General features: G+C 47.5%; 1 protein-coding gene across 1 annotated transcript; it reads left to right on the plus strand.

Moving 5' to 3' along the window:
• Positions 1-925: 925 nt before the first annotated feature.
• Positions 926-19,617, plus strand: rasgef1ba (RasGEF domain family, member 1Ba). The gene is made up of 14 exons (XM_062451630.1): positions 926-1,211; positions 5,729-5,911; positions 6,056-6,178; positions 6,378-6,515; positions 10,752-10,964; positions 11,383-11,457; positions 12,403-12,498; positions 12,736-12,838; positions 14,025-14,104; positions 15,036-15,131; positions 16,691-16,786; positions 17,150-17,273; positions 17,383-17,455; positions 18,155-19,617. Exons 2-14 carry the CDS (start codon positions 5,735-5,737, stop codon positions 18,177-18,179), a joined length of 1,419 nt encoding a protein of 472 aa, XP_062307614.1. The 5' UTR covers positions 926-1,211; positions 5,729-5,734; the 3' UTR covers positions 18,180-19,617.
• The last annotated feature ends 242 nt before the right edge of the window (positions 19,618-19,859 follow it).

Raw genomic sequence — 19,859 nt, forward strand, 5'->3', positions numbered from 1 at the left:
TACAAATAGGGCTTGGACAAAGTACAGCAGAAAATCAAGGATCAGTAGTGTGGGGTTCTAACAGTGTTTTGTTATTCAGAGTCCAGGAACGCCTGGTATTTAATAGCCACAAACATATTATCTAGTATATCAAATGGATAATCCTTGGTTCTGGATTTCTAATATTCTGTTAACCTACCAAACACAGTAAAAGTACATCGTAATACTGTTAAGATGGTTTACACTGACATTTTTTAATCCCAAGTCAGCCTCACAAAATATTCAACAACCTAAATACTTCCAAGGAGGCCATTTGCAAGCAGCAGGAAAACTGGATTATCTTATATACTGATTCTGGGGTTTGGAGGGTTTTCCAGTTCAGATGAGCAGAGGACATTTATGTAATGGTTTCCATGCATCTTGAAGTGTCCATAGATTTCAAAGTTATCTCCTGTTCTTCTCAAATTTGCTACAACAATTTGGCTAAAATGTTTTTGTGTGTACCGTGTTTACATTAAATTCCAGGACATTATGTGTTTTTTAGGCTAAAGGTATTTTACTAAACTGAAGCCAAACATATATTATGGTTACAAAAGTGTCTCCATTTCATGTGTTCATCCATTGCAATTCAGATTTTTTTTTGGATGATTGGCCAATTAAACAATTGCCACCCTGTATGAATTCGTGTACGAATTGATTTGATAGTAAGAAAAATAATAATAATACCCTTAACAGATAATTATGCGTTTTGATTGGATTTCCGTGGTTATCAGAAGCGTAAAATTGCTAAGAAGCATTTCTAAACGTCAAAGATGAACACGAAGTAGAGAACGCCCATTTGCTGATTCTCGTCTCTGATTGGCTGCCAGCTCCGCGGTAGAGTAAAGTCATAACTAGGCTTTCCCGGTTCTCGAGCTCATACTAGTCTGAACCCTCGTGTGTTACGAATCGCCGCTCGTCACAACTGTCGCTGCATATTCACGTGGATATCTCGTTCAACCAAAGTTCCAGCAAAACGAAACGGGCAACGCACGCTCCTGAGGGTGATTTACAAGTGAATGTGCTGCATTGATAGACAAGCCTTTCACTCCTGCGGCAGAATATCTGGTTTAAAACTCGGGTTTTGCTGCTCATCGCTTCACTTCGCTCACATGCAGGAGAGACCTGACAAGTGCTTGCGTCGTCTGAATTGAGGATTTAACAGAATTACTTGTGGGGTTACAAAGTTTGAGGTGAGATTATTTTCTTGTGTACATCTTTTTTTTATGTTACTTTTTTCTTTCATTGTTGACGCGAGTGCTTATCATTTGGATGTGCTTAGGAAATTATTGTATTCACCATCTTGTAAATATAATCTGACATCTTTACAGCGCGTGCATAATTGATCGTTCGATTTGTAAAATTTGTGCCTGGTTAATAAGTATCATACTGGCACAGTATCGACATGAAGGCTTCTTTCTCCCTGTTTCACGCTGATTCAAATGATGTCTACTCTCTCATAATCCTAAATAGCAAAAGAATGTACTTCTTTAATGAGATTGCAGTGTCCTGATAGACTATTTTTAACCTCTACACCCTGTGGTTAAACGGATTCTCCATCTCCACTCAAGACATTGAGGGATCAACCCATGTTAATTTAACACTCCGCCCTCCAACTCTACAGGCTAGCTCATTTACATTCAACAAGGTTAGATGCTGTTGCTGTTTTAAAGAGCCTACAGTTTTTGACGTGCTGACGGGTTAAATCCTTTTCGTTGTTGATCTGGCCGGACTTTGACCAGTAAAGACTTTCTCTAAGCTTCAATAGGCCAACACATGGTGCTTTTTGCAGTGACAGGGATAAATAAGCCCAGCTAACGCAAATGTGTGGTACTCTCCTCTTAAGACGATTCCCCTAAAGCTCTCGGTAGGGTTGAGGCGTTTCACTGTAGCTGTTGCACACAAATATGTTCCTGATGGAGTATCACTGCTGTTGAGATACGTGTAGTCAATCGCTGAGATGTATGGGTATGGCAAGAATGCTAAATAGGACAAGGGAGGTATCCTAGGTTTTCACAGCTGTTTGGTATCATCTGAACTCAGAACATGCCAACACTGCTTGTTTGTGAGAGCTAGGTAGGCCTACTAGTTCTAGCAGGTGGTTGGGTTTATACCTTAATACCAGCGGGGGTTTTGAGGTACTGTGTAGCTCCGTGATAGAGCCTTTAACTGCAGATTAAGAGGTCTCAGGTTCGAATCCCCCTTCTGGTATGCTGCTTTGGATAAAAAATGAACACATTAAAGTAGCAGTGAGAGATGATGTAGCGTTAGATGATAAACAGTCACGGTTGATCTCTAGCTTTCATGTTCTCATGCTGTGAGAGAGTGAGAATCCTCCTACAGTTTACCCAAAGAAGACAGACGGAGAGGGGGGGGGTTGTGTTTGTTTTCCTCCCTGGCTACACCCAGAAAGTGTGGGAAAGATTTCCTGTTTTAAGAGTTTTTACGGCCCTAGCAACTCCCAGGATGGGGCTCTTATGAGGCATCGTTAGCACCTTATAGGCCGAGAGTTTTTCTCTCTCTCTGTGTGTGTGTGTGTGTGAGAGAGAGCACCCTTGAGGAGTGTACTGCTCTATACTCCCTCATAGGGTGTGTTTTACATAGAAGAAGAAAATTTCCACAGTCAGTGATGGCTTTGTAGTCATTCGGTCTATTATAAGGCAAGTTTAAGCATTTTTATTGTTTTACTCCCCCTGTGAAGTTAGCTGCTTGCTAAGTACCGACCACCCATTTTTCTGTCAGAACCCTTTGAAAGCCTTTTAGGGCAATGGCTTTGTTGCCCCTTATCTAGTTGTGTTTGAGCTGTGGTGATGGGAAATGGGTTCAGCTCCCCAGGGTGTGTTAGCAGAGCCGGTCTCATGAGGGAGCGTCCTCAGCAGTCCTCGAGACGGGCACAAGACGTCGTGACAAATGAGGAACTGCTCCACGTGATCGTTCCTGGTTTAACCCAGCTCCAATACATCTACTGGCTTCAGCTCTTGTTGTGCCTTTCCCCTGAAAAGTACAGAATATTACGTGAAAGAATACGTCCTTAAAAGAGCCTAAATGATATCCTAAAGTTGATCTGAATCGTAAAACGACAGTGAAGTATTCCTGCTTCGTATCAGGAGGGTTTTGACAAACACCCAGCAGGAGACTGGTTCGCACACACACAGCCATCAAGGCTATAATTAGAACCACCCATGATAATAAAAGGACAATCCCTGCCCCCTACCCCAGTGCGGGAGTAGCAGTGACTCTGTTTATTTACCCTGCCACCCACCCACCCGGCAGTCTGAACCAGCAGACGTTAGCGGTGGGCTTTGTCGGTCTCGAGTAGCAGACGTGAGGTTGTGCACCCCACACCTGGACCCCCACCAGTACATCAGCTCCCCTCGTCTCTGATCGCCTCTCACTTTGTTTACTCTTTTATAGGATTATGTTGGTGGAGAAGGGGGGGCGGGGGGTGCAGCTGGTATCTATACAGCCAAAAAGCCAAAGAATGGATCTTGGCTTTTGGGGTGGGGTGGGGGGGGGGGGGGTGATGGTGTTAACTCCACCCTTCACTGCTTATTTGCATTCTGGGTTGCTGATACCAGAGTGAGTGACCCTAATCTTTTTTTTCTTTCCCTGCTGTGGTTTGTATGGAGACACACACACACAGATGCTCAGAGCATGCTAAATTTGTCACGGGTTAGGGGGTGGGGGTGGAGGGGGGTGGGGTGGACACGAGGGACTAAGAGACCGTGGGGAGGTCAGGAAGGAGGGCAGGAGAGTTTGAGGGGAATGTCTGAAGCCATCCCGATTTGGACATATAATCTCTTTTATAGTGCTCAAAACTCAAAATCGAGTGTGTGTGTGTGTGTGCAGGACTGCGCCGGGTCATTAGCATCAGTATTCCTCCACACCTCTATCTGGTGGTCCGTCACCGTGGTGATCTGTCACCGTGGTGATCTGTCACCATGAGCCACATGGTGCAGCAGATGCCCTGGCTGCTGGCATGACTTCACTACCCATTCTCATGGAAATAGCCGTGGTCGTACGACATAAAAGCAACAGTGTGTGTGTGTGTTTGTGTGCACATGCAAAGGCCAGTGTAATGGGGGAGAGGGAGGGAGAATGATGTAGTGTGTGTGTGGTAGGGGAGGGGGCTAGAGAGGGAGATTGTTATAGGGTGTGTGTGTTTGGGGGGGTGGATAAAGGGAGAGGAGAGTGATGTAGAAGGGCGTGTGTGTAGGGATGGGAGAGAGGGAGGTGGGGGGTAACAATCTACGGCTTTTGGCCACCCCCCCTCCCGTGACACCCCTCTCTGTCCCTGATCCCCGTGCAGTGGAACGGCCCCTGAAAGCTTCCTGAATAGGCAGGCGGCGTTGGGGCGGCCCAACGTCGGTGAGAGGAGGGGGGGGGGCTGCGCCCCGTGCCGACCCAGACAGTGAAAGACTCTATTGTGTGGACGCCCATCAGCCCAAAGGAGACGGCTGTTTGGTGAGACAGGAGTCTCCTAGTGTCTGCCTGGCCTTAGAGTCAGTGTACCAGTCTGCATTAGAGTCAGTGTACCAGTCTGCTTTAGAGTCAGTGTACCAGTCTGCATTAGAGTCATGATACCAGTCTACAGTGGAGTCAGAATGTGAGAATGAGTAAGATCTCGTTGGCATGACACTGGGTCACAGCCAGTCAGGTGGTTGTAGAACATGTGCTTTTGAATAGACACACACATTAGAATCTACAAATGAAGTGTTGTCTTTGAGTACAAGCCAAGTAGAAGGGTGTGAAGGCATTGTGTGTGTTTGGGGGGGCAGTAGGGTGAGAGCATGTGTTTGGAGGGGCAGTAGGGTGAGAGCATGTGTTTGGGGGGGCAGTAGGGTGAGAGCATGTGTTTGGGGGGGCAGTAGGGTGAGAGCATGTGTTTGGAGGGGCAGTAGGGTGAGAGCATGTGTTTGGAGGGGCAGTAGGGTGAGAGCATGTGTTTGGGGGGGCAGTAGGGTGAGAGCATGTGTTTGGGGGGGCAGTAGGGTGAGAGCATGTGTTTGGAGGGCGGCAGGATGGATAGCAGTACACAGGGACTCTGCCCTGTGGACCACAGAGGGCTCCCCTCAGACTCCCAAGGTCTGGCAGGTTTTCACCATCTGTTTCTGTGTGTGTGACAGAGAGAGGGTAGTGTGGGGAAGGGGTTAAAGTAAGGATCTCTTTTCATAAGTCCATTATTAAAATGTCATCCTGTTTGGTGATTATCTTTGATGAATGGATGTACTGTACTGTGTGTGTTTATCCGTGTAATCGAGGATGTTAAGGGCACCAAAAGAGGGCTGAGATGCAAAACTCTCAGTTCTCAGTTCAGAAGGCTTATTGTTTTGGGTCAACATGCTCCGACTAGGATCTCTTCCACGATGCAGGACCAGTGCTCTAGTCTCCTCGTGAGCCTTAAAGCTGGTTGTCAGAATGGTTGAGTTCTTAAGCCAACATACACAGGCACCTGTGTTATGGTGGAGGGGGAAGGAAGTCTAACTGTGTAATCTGTCACCAATGTCTCCTGTTGCGATTGAGTACAAGTAATTAATTATCTCCCGTTTGTGATTAAATACGAATAATTGTAGGCAGTTTGGAAGGGGAAAAAAATAATAAAGGTGCTTTAACGTTATAGGCCTCATCATGGCCAAGTGCTTGGTCAAGGCTGGTGTTCTAACCCACTTTTGTTCTGGTTCTTCTGGTTCTGTCTCTCTCCGTATTCTAGGACAACATGCCTCAAACTCCACCTTTCACGGGAATGTTCGGCAGCAATGGTTACAACAAGAACCTGTTCCAGACCAAGGAGGAGGGCTGCGGGGGGCTATATTACCATGACAACACCCTGGTGTCGGGGTCACTAGACGCCCTCATCAACCACCTGGTCCCCACCCTGGACTACTATCCGGATGTGAGTGTTCTCTTCCACTCTGCTTCCTGTCAGGGTTAGATTCATGAGGGTGCCATGTTTTGACTCCTCTCTCCCATCCCTCTCTCCTCTCCTCCCCTCTCTCCCATCCCTCTCTCCTCTCCTCCCCTCTCTCCCTCCTCACAGAGGACGTACATCTTCACCTTCCTGTTGAGCTCTCGTCTCTTCATCCACCCCTACGAGCTCATGTCCAAGGTGTGTCACCTGTGTGTGGAGCACCAGCGCCTGAGCGACCCGCAGGCAGACAAGGTAGGCATCAGGCATGCGGAGATCAGCCCTCTGGCACTCCACTTCAGGATGACCTCTTCAGAAATGGATGTTTGTGTCTTACAGCCTTCGTTCGTGTGGGTGCAGTCGTGCATGGCAGCTTGGTTTGACGGGGGGTTAGGTGGTGTTGTGGTGCTGTTGGTCTTTGCTACGTGGTCTTCATCTCCGTCTCTGCTCTCAGATGAGGACCAGGAAGATCGCCCCCAAGATCCTCCAGCTGCTAACTGAATGGACGGACACCTTCGCCTACGACTTCCGGGACGAGAGGATGATGAGGAGCCTGAAGGAGCTCACCCACCGTCTAGCCAGTGGAGACGAGGTCAGTCCCTACTCTCGCCTCCTTTCTCGTCTCTCATTTCCCTTCTTCTCACCTCCCTCTTTTCTCCGTGCCCTCCTCTCTTTTCTCTCTCCTCTCCTCCTTTCCTCTCTCTCCCTTCCTCTCTTCTACTCTTCTCTCCTCACCTTCCTTTCCTCTCCTCTATTCTTCCCATCTCTCTTCCTTCCTCTCCTGTCCCTCTCTCACCTTTTCTGTCTTCTTCCTTGTGTTGAAATAAGGCTACTGAAATGAAGCCGCCACGCTTCATTGCAGCACCCTCCCTCCAGCCCCCGTAAAGTCCACTCTTAAAAAGGAAAAACATCCTGAAAGGGTCTCATTTCCCTCGACCGACAGCAGCCGACGAGACGAGACGTGGGACGAGACGAGAGCTCAGTTTGGATTTGCTCTCGTGTTTTGTTTTTGCCTGGTCAGTGCAAAAGAACAGGCCTGTTGTCCCGGCGTGGGAGCTTTGTGTCTGCGCTGGCCATCTTCCCTAGGCAGCAATTGAATTGTTCCCCTTCTGCTGAGTTGAATGTCACTGGCTTAGTAGAGGCTTTCCCAACGTTAAAGGGGGTTGGTGGGTCGGGGGGTACGGGACATTTTGTCAAGTTCCAAGTACTTTCTTTTCTATCTGTGTAAGAACCACTTTTGATATTCACATCTTAAAGTAACAGAGGTACTCAAGATGAGTTGACCCAGAGTGTTGACAAGAGAGGGTTAGCGTTAGCAGAGTGTTGCTCTTAAGTGATCTCTAGATCTATTTTCTGCCTCGTCAGTGGTCACGGTCCTTAAGGGACTAAAGTCTTTATGACCTCCCACTGTCCAAACAGTCTCTCCTCTCCCGCAGCAATTGGGTTAATGTGGCCTGATCCTCAATGTTCTCAATTTGGTCAATGTTCCCTCAGGTAACTGATTTTTTCCCCCTTCTCCTTCCTGTTCCTACAGTTGGAACATGTAATTGTGTTAGTCGGTATGAATCAGACTCGTTCATGATCAACTGTAGCCTAGCTGGTTGTCTCACATGGTGCCGTGTGTATGCGCAGTTAGTCAGACAACGAATGAGGGCATGGTCATCCGTCGGGTGAAAATGATATTCCTCCTCCACCGCACTCCATCTTCCAACCCCAAACCTCAACAACCTTCTGTCAAGTTTTTATTATTTAGTGCCTGCACAAATACGAATCTAAGATTTTATATAGAATCTGGATATCTGACCCGGTGTTTTGACGGGGTAGGCTACAAACAAGCCCAGATTGTTCTCTAGGTCGCTAACGTCAGCTCCAAAGACCTCACACAGCTAATGCGATAGCTGTTTCCAGCAATTGTAGACTGTCGTGTTTGGTACATCATGACCCCGTTTGTCGGGATCTGAATGGGTGCTTGGCAGGGTTTTTGTACAGCAGGTTTCTGATCTACGAGCGACCGCAAAAGGGAAGGGTGGGGGCAGTCCCAGTACTCTTTGCCAGTGGGCCCCATGGACAATAACCGCCATTTATCATCGAGCATGAGACTGCTTGAGGAAAACATTGTCTGATGTGCGTGTTCTTTGCAGAAAACTAGGACAGTTCTGTGAAAGTCTCTGTGTTTGGATGACACGGTCTGGCGGTCTGTCTGATCACAGACTACACCGTAGTTTCTGATGCTGCATGCGGCATCACAGAGCCAGTTCAGCCTGGTTATTTGGTGTTGGCCTAGTACTGGGCACTAGTGCTGTTTGGTAGTTTTCATTTGATGACAGTACCAATAGCCTATAGGCCTATATAACTGACGCATAGATCGCATACTGTTCAAAACCAATTTGAAAACAACTGTGATTTCATGAAACCAGAGGCAATTGTAAACCATAAATCACTTTTTAAACATGAATGTAGAATTAGCCCAATCCACAGAGATCCTTATTCTCTAGGGTACTGACCACAATATTCCAGGAAATAGCTGCTCGTGGTGCAACTTCAAAATAGATGTTCTCCTCCTAACATCTGCTCAACATGGACTCCCAACCGCACGTCAACAGACCAGGTCCTTGATCTCCTCAGAGTATCATTATGGATCTGGTGTTGGATATATAGAGGCAGGAATCTGTCCATAAACAACAGCTCTGATCTCAACCTGACCTCCATTTGGGCTGCGTTCAAGCAAACCGACATATATAGACTATACACTATATAAACATCAGTTACCAGAGTTATGTAACCGTATGTGTGCACAAAACAAAGACAGAGTTGTGTGTGTGTGTGACACCGAGGGAGGAAACATACCCGAAGCGTAAGGCTGTAAGAAGGATGCGCCAGGGGAGAGATGTGAAGCTGATTAGTTTCCGACCCTCAGCAAACACGTTCTGAGTCGCCTCTCCCTTAGAGAAGCCTGGTTTACATAACTCACAAAGCGCCTTCTGGCGCGCGTCATGTGGTCCTGGGCATGAAATGATGCCACCCAGCCAGGAAAACGAAAAATGGAATCGCCAAAGGCATGAGGCACGATCGTACTGGGCACGCCTTGAAGGGGGGGATCCCAGGGCGAGCCCGTCTGTCACCGGGGCGAGAGCGCCTCGGACCTAGCTACGATACCGCACCATTTGTCACGACTGGCTAGCTCCACTCCTGCCGCTTGGAAATGTCAGACTTGTTATCTCCAAGAATGGGGATCTATATTTAGCGAGAGCCCCCCTCTATTTGCGGAGGCGACAGGAGCCTGAGCAGATGGCGGACTTTGAAGAGGCGACTGGGGGTGATTGTCAGTAGAGCTACTAGCGGCTCCACATCCACTCACGCTACTGACTGTAACGGTATGAGCCAGGGAGCCGTTTGAAATGCCGTCCTTGGCAACACAAGGATATTGAGGGCAAGACCTTTCTTCAATCTGATTTTACACGCAATTTCGCAGATTTATTATTACATTTCTGTCCATTTTCTCTTTTCATGACCCATAGTAGGACCATGGTAATAACACTTTTAGTGAATGTTGAGCACGATTCTAGACTATAGTAATCAAAATCACAACGTGCTGGATTAATCCTGTGGCAACCGATGTTTAATCTACTACCACAAAGGTGGGATTAAAGCGCAGAGAAGATTATTTTCTAGATTAGTAGTTTGCCCAGTACAAACAGTACTCAAACACCAGGCCATCATTAACCTTTGCTGTAACAGAAGTCTAACAGAGTCTTGTCTAGCTAACGGTTCCCACACTACTGAACTCTAGACTTGTTTGCAGAACCTAGTTTTTCGTGGTGGAAATTGGCAGCCGGTGATGGGATGTGGTCTCTGAATAAACCCAAGGCCTCTTTCTCCCTCCCAACCCTTCCCTCTCCCTCCCCCTCTCTCTCTCCTTCACCCTTTTCACCCTCTCTCTCTCTCTCGCTCTCTCTCGCTCGCTCTCTCTCTCTCGCTCTCCTTTTTTGCCCTCATACCGGCGGTATGGAAAGAGGCCATGACCGGGTCTCTGTGTACACACACACACACACACATTTTACACACGTTATGCAACCACTGCTCCAAAGTGTGTCGGCTGTCGCATCAGCAAGGGACCAGTTATCTAATAGCACCGCTGGATAGACTTAGCGAGAGGGAGGGTGTTTTCCAGCCAGAGGACGGCCTGCTTACCCCCGAGTAGCTCATCTGACACACCCCGGCTGTCAGTCCACAGGAAGAGGCTCATGGAAAACAGCGACCGAACATCTTAGAGGACACTTCAGTTGTCGGGGCAACCTTTTTGTTGTTGTTGTTGTTGTCCAGAGCGTGGTGTGAATGGAGCGTTTAGAAGGTGGAAAGGAATGGACATGTTTTCGCAACATCTGTGGAAGGGAGTTTGGAGTTTTATGTTCAGTGGGTTAGGTTTCTGCTGACCTGCATGTTGTAAATTCTGTTGCGGTGGTTGTTGCTCTCTGGGCTCTTAGGTGCCGGGAGTCGACCCGCAACCTTTTAGCTGAGCTAAACGAAAGTGTCGCACGCAAGCTGACGGGGAGAGAACCTGGCAAGGTTGAATCGTGACTCTCTCTCTCTCTCTCTCTCTCTCTCTCTCTCTCTCTCTCTCTCTCTCTCTCTCTCTCTCTCTCTCTCTCTCTCTCTCTCTGTCTCTGTCTCTGTCTCTGTCTCTGTCTCTCTCTCTGTCTCTCTCTCTCTCCAGTTCTCTCTCTCTCCCTGTCGCTCATGTAGCTGTCCCAACAATTCAAGAGAAAACAAAACTACAGCTGCGATGTGTGACCTCTAACCCTAACCTCCCATCTCCACCCTCCTCCAGCTGTACAGGAAGGCGGTGCAGCAGATGACCCAGGCTCTGATCAGGAAGCTGACGGTGCTGAGCCAGTACGAGGAGGCGCTGGGGAAGATCAGTGCCACGGCGGCGGAGCGTCTGACGGTGCTGAAGGCCAAACCCCAGGCCGTGCAGAGGGACTTGCTGGCCACGTGCAGCGACCCCTTCACTGTAGCCCAGCAACTCACTCACATAGAGCTGGTGAGACAACGTGTGATTATGTGTGATGTTGAAAGAAGCGAGGATGGAGTTCTGTGGCGTTTACACAGACACTGAATTGATTGTTTTTACTGTTACGGAACTGAGAGAGGGAGACTTCAGCTCAGCTTACGCTGTAGAAGCGTTGTGAATCAACTACTTAAACACAAACCGTCTCCGAAAGCAAGACGGTTAGCCGTAGAATAGGAGAGGTGGACTTCACCCTGCTTCTCTGATCTCTTGTGTGTGTGAGCTGGTATCAACATCAATGTTCAGCTCAGGTGTTCTCCTGCATTTCTGCTGCTATAAATGGTCAGTTGTTCGTCTGGAAGTCAGGTCGAATAGTTTCAAAGTGACACAACACTGAGCAAACATGAAGTGAACAGCCAGAGGAATTTATCGAGTTCTCTTTCCTTTTCAGGAGAGACTGAGTTACATCGGACCTGAGGAATTTGTCCAGGCCTTCGTCCAGAAAGACCCTCTGGACAACGATAAGGTAAAAAAAATCCAAATAATAGATTGGTTAAGATAACATGATTGGAAGTGAAACAGCTAAGCTTGGAGTGTAGTTACACCTTGCAGCTTATCTACTCCACTTAAATCAGACACCAAGTGGTTTGGTAGCGTCTCCCTGTGTTTAAATGACCCAGTTTCTCCATCATAGCCATCGTGGTAAACAGCAGCCTAGCCTGCGTATGACCCCGGGCTAAACAGAGCAGCATGTCAGAGCCGGTAGACAGTGAATCCCAGACACACCGTAGGAGACCCAATATCCGCTCCACCGCCAATCCCACCCCCCAACTTAAGATTTCCTCTAAAAACATGATGCTGTCTGGGCAGCATGCTTGGGCCTTATTGCTTAGCAACAACTCATCCATAAAGAGCCAGTAAGGGTTTGTTGGCTGGGGGGGGGGGGGGGGGGGCATTTTAGCTGCTAGGCAACTAAGAGGATTTTTTTAAGGTGTGGTGGTGGAGGGGGTTATAGTTTGGCGCTTTCCTTTGTGCCCCAGGCAAGCTATCCTTTAGAGGAAAATACTTGCAAGTGTGTGTGTGTGTGAGAGACTGGGTGTGTGTGTGTGTGTGTGTGTGAGAGTGAGACTGGGGATGTGTGGGTGTGAGATGACCACTTTCGGGGGTATTGTGTCGGGGAGAGTGGCGTAAGGCCTCAGGAATGTGAGGAATGAAGGCTGAGACCTTTGTCTCTCATCAAAGCCCCGCTCTGCAGAACGGGAACTGATCCTACCCCACTGGTGCTTATTCAAAGAACCTGTCCGTCTCAAAAGGGCCGAATCCACACGAATCAGCCACAGCATACTGATGTCAACTCGTGCTTTAAGTACAGTTGGAGATACGGCACCATTTAAGTTTCTCTGAAGCGGCAACAAGGCGATATACCTCAAATTGTCATTGATCTCATATGAATGCCTGTTTGTCTCCATAGAGCTGCTACAGCGATCACAAGAAGGCTAGTAACCTTGAAGCGTATGTGGAGTGGTTCAACAGACTCAGCTACCTGGTCGCCACGGAGATCTGCATGGTAAGTAGCTAGCCTGCAAGCAAGTTTCTGATTAAGCTAGCGAACCTAGCTAGCACATTGTCAGAGATGGCCATATCTCTGAGGCCATATAAATAATAATAAGACATGGCATGACATAGATACACGAGAAGTTGGCTAATGTTAGCTAACTCCCCTCTACATAGACTTATTTCATCCTCCCGTATTTCTTAAAAGTTGTTCATTTGTGTGTGTGTTTGTGTGTGTGTGGTTCTGTAGCCTGTGAAGAAGAAACACAGAGCCAGAGTGATGGAGTTCTTCATCGACGTGGCGCGGGAGTGCTTCAACATCGGAAACTTCAACTCCCTCATGGCCATCATCTGTAAGTGGCCATGTCACACTGTGTCCCTGCTATCCTCCTCCTCCCCTCTCCCCCTCTCCTCCTCTCCGTCCTCCCCTCTCCACCTCTCCTCCTCTCCACCTCTCCCCCTCTCCTCCTCCCCATCTCTCCTCAAACGACCACACAGAGTTGTATCCTTGTTTACTGGACGCTCTCTCCTGGTCATTTATGATTGCTTTTCATAAATTCTTACATGAAAAAGACACTTTAACTTCTTTCTATCAGACAGACAGTTTTGAATCATGGTGAGAAATACAATTTCATTGCAAAGAGAGGTAACCTTGATTTGAAAGCAAATCAATGAATCTCTGGGTTCATCCCAAGGGGACCCTGGGTAGGATGGCTTCCTGCCTGGGGCAGTTTATGGGGCCAGATGACAGGCTTCAGGGACCTGGGGGGGAGAGACTGAAGTCCAAGTGGCCAGGGGAGAGAGCATCTGGTCAGGCTGACAGCCTAGGGAGGGAGGGGGCAGGGTGGGTGGGAGGGGGAAGGGAGGGGGGGTTAGTGGGTAGGGGGCAGCTGTAAATGCTCTCAAAAACACCCGTCCAGGCAGATGGTCAACACTGACCAGCAAAAGGGAGAGCGAGCATGAGGATGAGGGGAGGGGAGGAGAGGGGAGGGATGCAAAGAAAGAAAGGGAGAGGGGAAAGGAAGGGATGGCCAGTGTGGGAGGGGAGGAGGGAGAGAGGATAGGAGAGGAGGGAGGTTGGGACAGGGGGGGACATGCGTCATGCCAGCTGTCCCAGCTTGTGCTTTTGTGTCTCCCCAGAGAGATGGTCACAAATCCCCTCTCCTGGGACCAGGAGGAGAGCGGAGATATTAGTCTGTACTGAGGGCAGCACCAGGCCATGGGAACACCAGAGTCCCAGCCTGGCTGCCTCATTTCTGGTCCCTGTGACCTCGACCACACGAACATTCACTCACACACACACACACAGGATTACCATATGGGAAGCAGAATGCTGTGAGGGGAAGTGAGGCGTGTGTTAACACCAGTGTTCCTGAGGCCTCTGCCTGACTGCCTCCATAGAGGAACCAGAGCACGGAAGATAGGAAGGGGGGAGAGGGGTGTTGTCTGCCCCCATGAGAAACAGACCATGTGTTGAGGAGAGCGTGTGTCTGTCTGTGTTAGTGACTGTGTTCTCTCTGTCTCTCTCTCTGTCCTCAGCTGGGATGAACATGAGTCCTGTGTCTCGACTGAAGAAAACCTGGAGCAAAGTCAAGACGGCCAAGTTTGATATTTTGGAGGTAAGCAAGAAAGTGTGTATGAACATTAGAGGGTGTAAGCGGTAAGGTGTGTTGGTGTGTGTGTAGGTGGGTAGGAAATCAGACCGCTTCTAAAAGTGTTAGAACTGGAGGCGGAGTGTGTGTGATGGCTGAACAGCTCAGCTCCACACACACGACTCCCACCACCCACTCACCAAGGACGACCCTCTCTGTCTCTCGTTACCAAGTCCAGCCGTCCGTAATGCCGTGATGGAGTCAGTACAGCTTGGCTTCTATCCACCCAAAACCATTGATTCCGTTTTGGCATCTCATACAATGCGTTCGATTTTTCTCCTTGCCCTCTGGCAGGTGTAGTCGTGTCAGAAGCCGCTGTGCGAGAGAGTAGGTAGACTTCTCAGGCTATCAGGTTAGCCCTGTGTGCCTGCGCGTATTTGAAGTGGTAATACGTATGTAAGTTAGACTCCAGAGGTGTTTGTGTGCTAGCTCCACAGAGATCTGGAGGGAGGGGGAGTTTCGGGGAGCCTCTGCCCCAGACGGTGAGCTCTACCTGGGCCTCAGATCTTCCTGTTCCCCTGTGCGGCGGGGTGGGGGCGGGGGGCGGAGACGAACAGGTGTCCAGGTGGATGCACTCGTGGCCTGGAAGTCAGGAGATCTGAGAGGAGCCGAGATGAAAGAGGATGAAGCAGGCTCAGCCTCTTGTGGGGAGCTGCTTAGTGGAGGTTTCTCTCTCTTACCCTCCTCTCTCTCTCTCTCTCTCTCTCTCTCTCTGTCTCTCTGTCTCTCTGTCTCTCTGTCTCTCTGTCTCTCTCTCTCTCTCTCTCTCTCTCTCTCTCTAAATGTGTGTAAAGGGTCACAAAGAAATCCAGTTAAACTGACTCTTACCCTCTTCTCTCTTCCTCCCTCTCTCTGTTCCTCCCTCTCTCCCTCCCTCCCCCCTCTCTGTCCCCTTCAGCATCAGATGGATCCTTCCAGCAACTTCTACAACTACAGGACGGCCCTGAGAGGAGCCACTCAGAGATCCATCACAGCCAACAGCAGCAGAGAGAAGGTGAGAAGCCAGGAACAGGACCTGCTACAGTCAGCTGCAGCGCCTACTGAAGAACCCTGTAGTCAGCAGTCAACTGAGCTGTTTGAACTTTTTCCTGTCTGTTTTTGCACAACTCGCAACTTTTTTTTGAAAGAGTTCACTGAACTCATTGCCTCTGTTTTGAAACTAGATATTAAAAATGGATCATATAGTTTGATGCTTTCATGTAAGAAAGTCAGTCAGCGGTGACACTGAGAAGCAGAACTCTGTGATGCGAGAGACCCTTCTGTCTACAGCTTGTTATCTTGTGTGTGTGTGTGTGTGTGTGTGTGTGTAGATGCCCCACCTTGTTTACTGTCAGCGACCCCACTCTGAGATATCCTGAATGGGTCTGAACATTGAGTCAAACAGGCGGGACCCACTTCCCTCCTGCGTGTAATATGTTCTGTTCTCTTTCACAACACCCAAAAAACAAAACATGGCCGCCTGCCAGCTCACATAATGTTCTCTGTCGTGATCGTCTCCTTCCTTGACCACGAGTGAACCGGTCAGCGTGTCCCAAACTCAGCCCAGCGCTGGCGTTGTCTTGCCCGTCAGCTGAGAGGAGAGTAAACAAGAGAGAGAACGAGACAGTGTGTGCTGTTGACAGAGTTGGGGGCAGGGGGTCGTGGGGGGGTAGGGGGGGTGAGTAGATGGAGATGCTGAAGAGCTCTCGACGGAGTTGGTCAGGGTTGTGTTAGACTCAGACCAGAGGTCAGGAAACGGAATGTTCTGGAATGTTCCCAGCCATTCTGGAATGTTCCGATTGCTATGGCGTCTTCTCCGTGAGGGGTGGTGGTATTTAGATATTTCCATGCAAGGCGGATGCAGGCAGCTGACTTTTGGGCGGTGCTGTGGCTGTGTTCACCCTCTCCTCCACCTCTATTCGATTTGGAGATGACTGGAAGATCACCAGCAGCATGTCACTGATCTGAGCTTATGTGTTTGTTGTCCAGCTCCTCTTGAGAAGGCCAGACGGTCTCCCCTACACCGGGTCACATGTTCCTGAAATCTTTTGTTGCCTCAACACACCCTGTTAGATAATCTACTGGAACCTTCCAACTCACAAGAAAATCTTAACTGTTTTTCACCTCTCATGCCTAGACCTAGTTTCCACACTTGACGTGTGTGTGTGTGTGTGTGTGGAGGGGGAAGGAGGGTTAGAGAGGGAGGGTAGGAGTTAATGGGAGCAGAAGGATAGCTGACACTTGGTTGTCAACATCAACTGGAGCGTAAACATGTCATCACACATCCGCTCTTTAGGGTTCATGTCAGGATCATCTGTGTTCGGGCCAGATGACAAGTTGATCTGGATCGATCTGTGGACGAAGCTGTGAAGGATTTAAAGGACTTTATTTAAAGATGTGTGTGGGTGGTAGCTTGTTTGTTTCATTTGTAAAAACCAGGGACTTTTTCCACACTTTTCTTTCTGTTTCTCTGGTAATGGTGATCGAAACCAAGCCAGCTTGTTGTAGCTGGCAGTAAATCCCCTCCCTGCTGCATGGTGTCCTGAAACTGTCCTGTCATTGTTCGTCTTCCAGATTGTCATCCCGTTCTTCAGCCTTTTCATCAAAGACATCTATTTCCTCAACGAAGGGTGTGCCAACAGGCTACAGAGCGGACATGTCAATTTCAAGGTACTTACCTCTTCCCCTCCCTTCTCCCCAACACCAGCATATCTTGTGGTCTGTCGTATAACAGCTTTTGCAGGGACTTTTCAGTTTGGATTTTCCATCATTCTTAGAAACGAATGCAGCCAGTTTTAGCCAGCTTCCTCTTTGATTGACAGAGAATGAGGAAGTGGCTGTATAAAAGGGTGAATTCCTCAAGAGTTAATCAGCCTTTGTTGTTGGCAACCAAGTAAATATGACTACATGTAAATGACTAAATGTAAATAGTATAAAATCACTTAGATGTATATTAAACTTCAATCAATGTTTAATTCAACTTTTATTTCATGGAAGAAACGTTAAGGTATTGTTTCTGTTTGGTGTAAACAGAAATTCTGGGAGCTGGCCAAGCAGGTGAGCGACTTCATGACATGGAAGAAGGTGGAGTGTCCGTTTGAGAAGGACCGCAGGGTCCTGCAGTACCTGCTGACGGCCCCCGTGTTCACAGAGGATGGTACGACCCAGAGCTGAGCATATAATACATATACATGAAGTCTGAAGTCAGATGCTCGAACCACCGAGCTGCGTCCGTCCCTGTAACGTGTTGTCTCCTCTTCCCCCAGCGCTGTACGTGGCGTCTTACGAGAGCGAGGGTCCTGAGAACACCATGGAGAAGGACCGCTGGAAGAGCCTGAGGTGCGTAGCCCTGCGGGGTCGTTCATCACCCCCGTCACCGCCGCCACGCACCCCCGGCGGGGGGACGGGTCACACCCTCGCTCTAACCCGTCCACTGATTAATAGCTCACACACAAATACCTCATCACTCAGAGCCATCGAATCACTTCATACACACGCGTGTAAAGAACCTGCATCCTTCAGGTTTGTGCCCTTACACACACACACACACACAGACACGCATACATATACACACACACACACACACACACACACGCACACACAACAATCAAACACTGCCTTGAGTGTCTATAAAACCTCAGACAAGATGGATGAGGAATCGCTTGGTTGGTTCAATTGGTTTTGTATTGTTCAAGAGCCCAGCGTAGCTGACAGAGGAATATTTACTCTGTTAGGGTGCGTGTGTGTCTGTCAGTCACAAGGTTGAACAAGAAACCTGAAACCGTTTTCTTCTAGTCAGGCTTTGTTTCACTACTCTTACACACTCATCATAAAAAAATTAAAATAAAAAAAAGATTCTCTGTTCAGAGAAGTTACCAACAGACAATCTTTCCCAGAAACGCGTTGACTGAACAATTCTGAGGTTCTCACAAATTAAATTTACAAAAACTCGTAAAATGTTGTGTCTCAGGGCTATTCTGGGGTAAAATAATTTTATTTTTTGACGTGCTAATACATGGTTTTGTTTTGTTTTGACAGATCCACTCTGCTGAGTAGAGTTTAAATTTCTGCAGGAGCCGCAAGTGCGCCCTTGTACGAACAAGCCACGCTCCCAGTGTTGGTGTCCAAATAAGAGTTTCCCGCCTTTGGGAGGGAAACGGACAATCTGTACTTCTCCAGAGAGAGGGCGTGTGTCCTCCAGAGCTGGATTTCTAAGACTCGCTCTACTTTCTTTTACTCTTTTTGCTGTACATTTCAGGATGGCAAAACAAGCGCTTTTTCATCTCTTTGTATGACTTTATAGTCTTTTTTTAAAGAGGAAAAAAAAACATTGTGACCGTCGATGTAACCGAAGAAGATGCTTCTGCTGTCAGTGTCACCGAACACCAGTTTGGCGGTTGACGCTGGTGATGCAAACGGTGTCTGACGTTTTCAAAAAACATTATGGTTTTACTGTTTAGTTTGGCTAGGAGTTTGCTGCTGGTTGGCGAACTCTTTCTTACAGGTAGAACAAACTGGTCTCTGTGACAAAAGCCAGCATTTTGTGTATCGGGAACTCTTGTTAAACCTAAACAGCTACGTTCATATCGAAATATTAAGCTAACATTATTTGTAGATTTGTTTTGTCTTTGTTTTTTTCTATGTTTATGATGCAAGTGTTTTTCCTATGTTGTCGACCACCATTTTTTTCTGAAGAGTTTTTGCAAAATATTTTGTGCAGAATGCACTAAGTGCATTCGATTAAAAAAAAGATGTAATTTCTGTTTGTCGTCTAAAGATTCGTAATTCTCTGAAAGCAGGAACACTCACTTAATGTCCCTTATCTATGGGACTCTCAACCGTGATTCCAAGTTAAGGTGTTGGGATGATGTGGCCCATTTTTCTGATAATCACTGTTAGAACACATCTTCTTGACCTGACAGTAGGACTGAAATGCAGTGTGGTCGTACTGCCCCCTTGTGGGTAATATTTGTAAGGCGTGAATGGGGAAAACGAGTAGATTGAATGTGCATATTAGTGAGTAGTGTTAGGAGTTGAGATTTTTCAATGCTGGATAAAACTACACACATTAGTCTGATGTATATTCCTATTGTTATGATTATTATTTACACCGTATTTGTTTTATTTATGATTCTCTTTGTTCTTTTTTTCCATTATGCTGATAATATTCTATTATTATGTGTTCTTATTTAAGTTTGTACTAGGTACATAACATACTTAAGTAGTCATCAGATATCAATTTAACAAATATTTTTATAAAGTTTTTATGAAACACGATTTTCAGGGTACTAGCTCACACTATGAAGTTAAACACATTGACTGATGTCTAGCTTGCCTTGTTCCAAATTTCTTTCCCCACTCAGAATGATGTTGTGGTTTACTGTGTAAATATTATTTTCCTGTTTTTGTGTTTTGATTGTTAAGATGGGCAGAGGAACCATTCATAACTGCATTATTTGTGTTAAGAGTAAGTGAAGTCAATAAAAGAATGCATAAGGTGACACTTCTGAAAGTTTATTTGTATATAGCCAGAACATAAATGTTCCAAGAAACTCATATATTTGAAAGCCCTCAACCGTCAAACCTTCTGATGGAGCCGCTGCCTGTCAAGTACATTTGAACAGCAAATAAAACCCCATCTCTTCAACACATGGGACTTGATCGCCCCCTACTGGTCAGGAAATGCTAATGCAGAAGTATATTTTTTACAACCCCTGAAGTGATTCAATATTTTTTGTATATC

The sequence above is a fragment of the Osmerus eperlanus genome, chromosome 25, assembly GCF_963692335.1.
Source record: "Osmerus eperlanus chromosome 25, fOsmEpe2.1, whole genome shotgun sequence".
NCBI lineage: Eukaryota > Metazoa > Chordata > Actinopteri > Osmeriformes > Osmeridae > Osmerus > Osmerus eperlanus.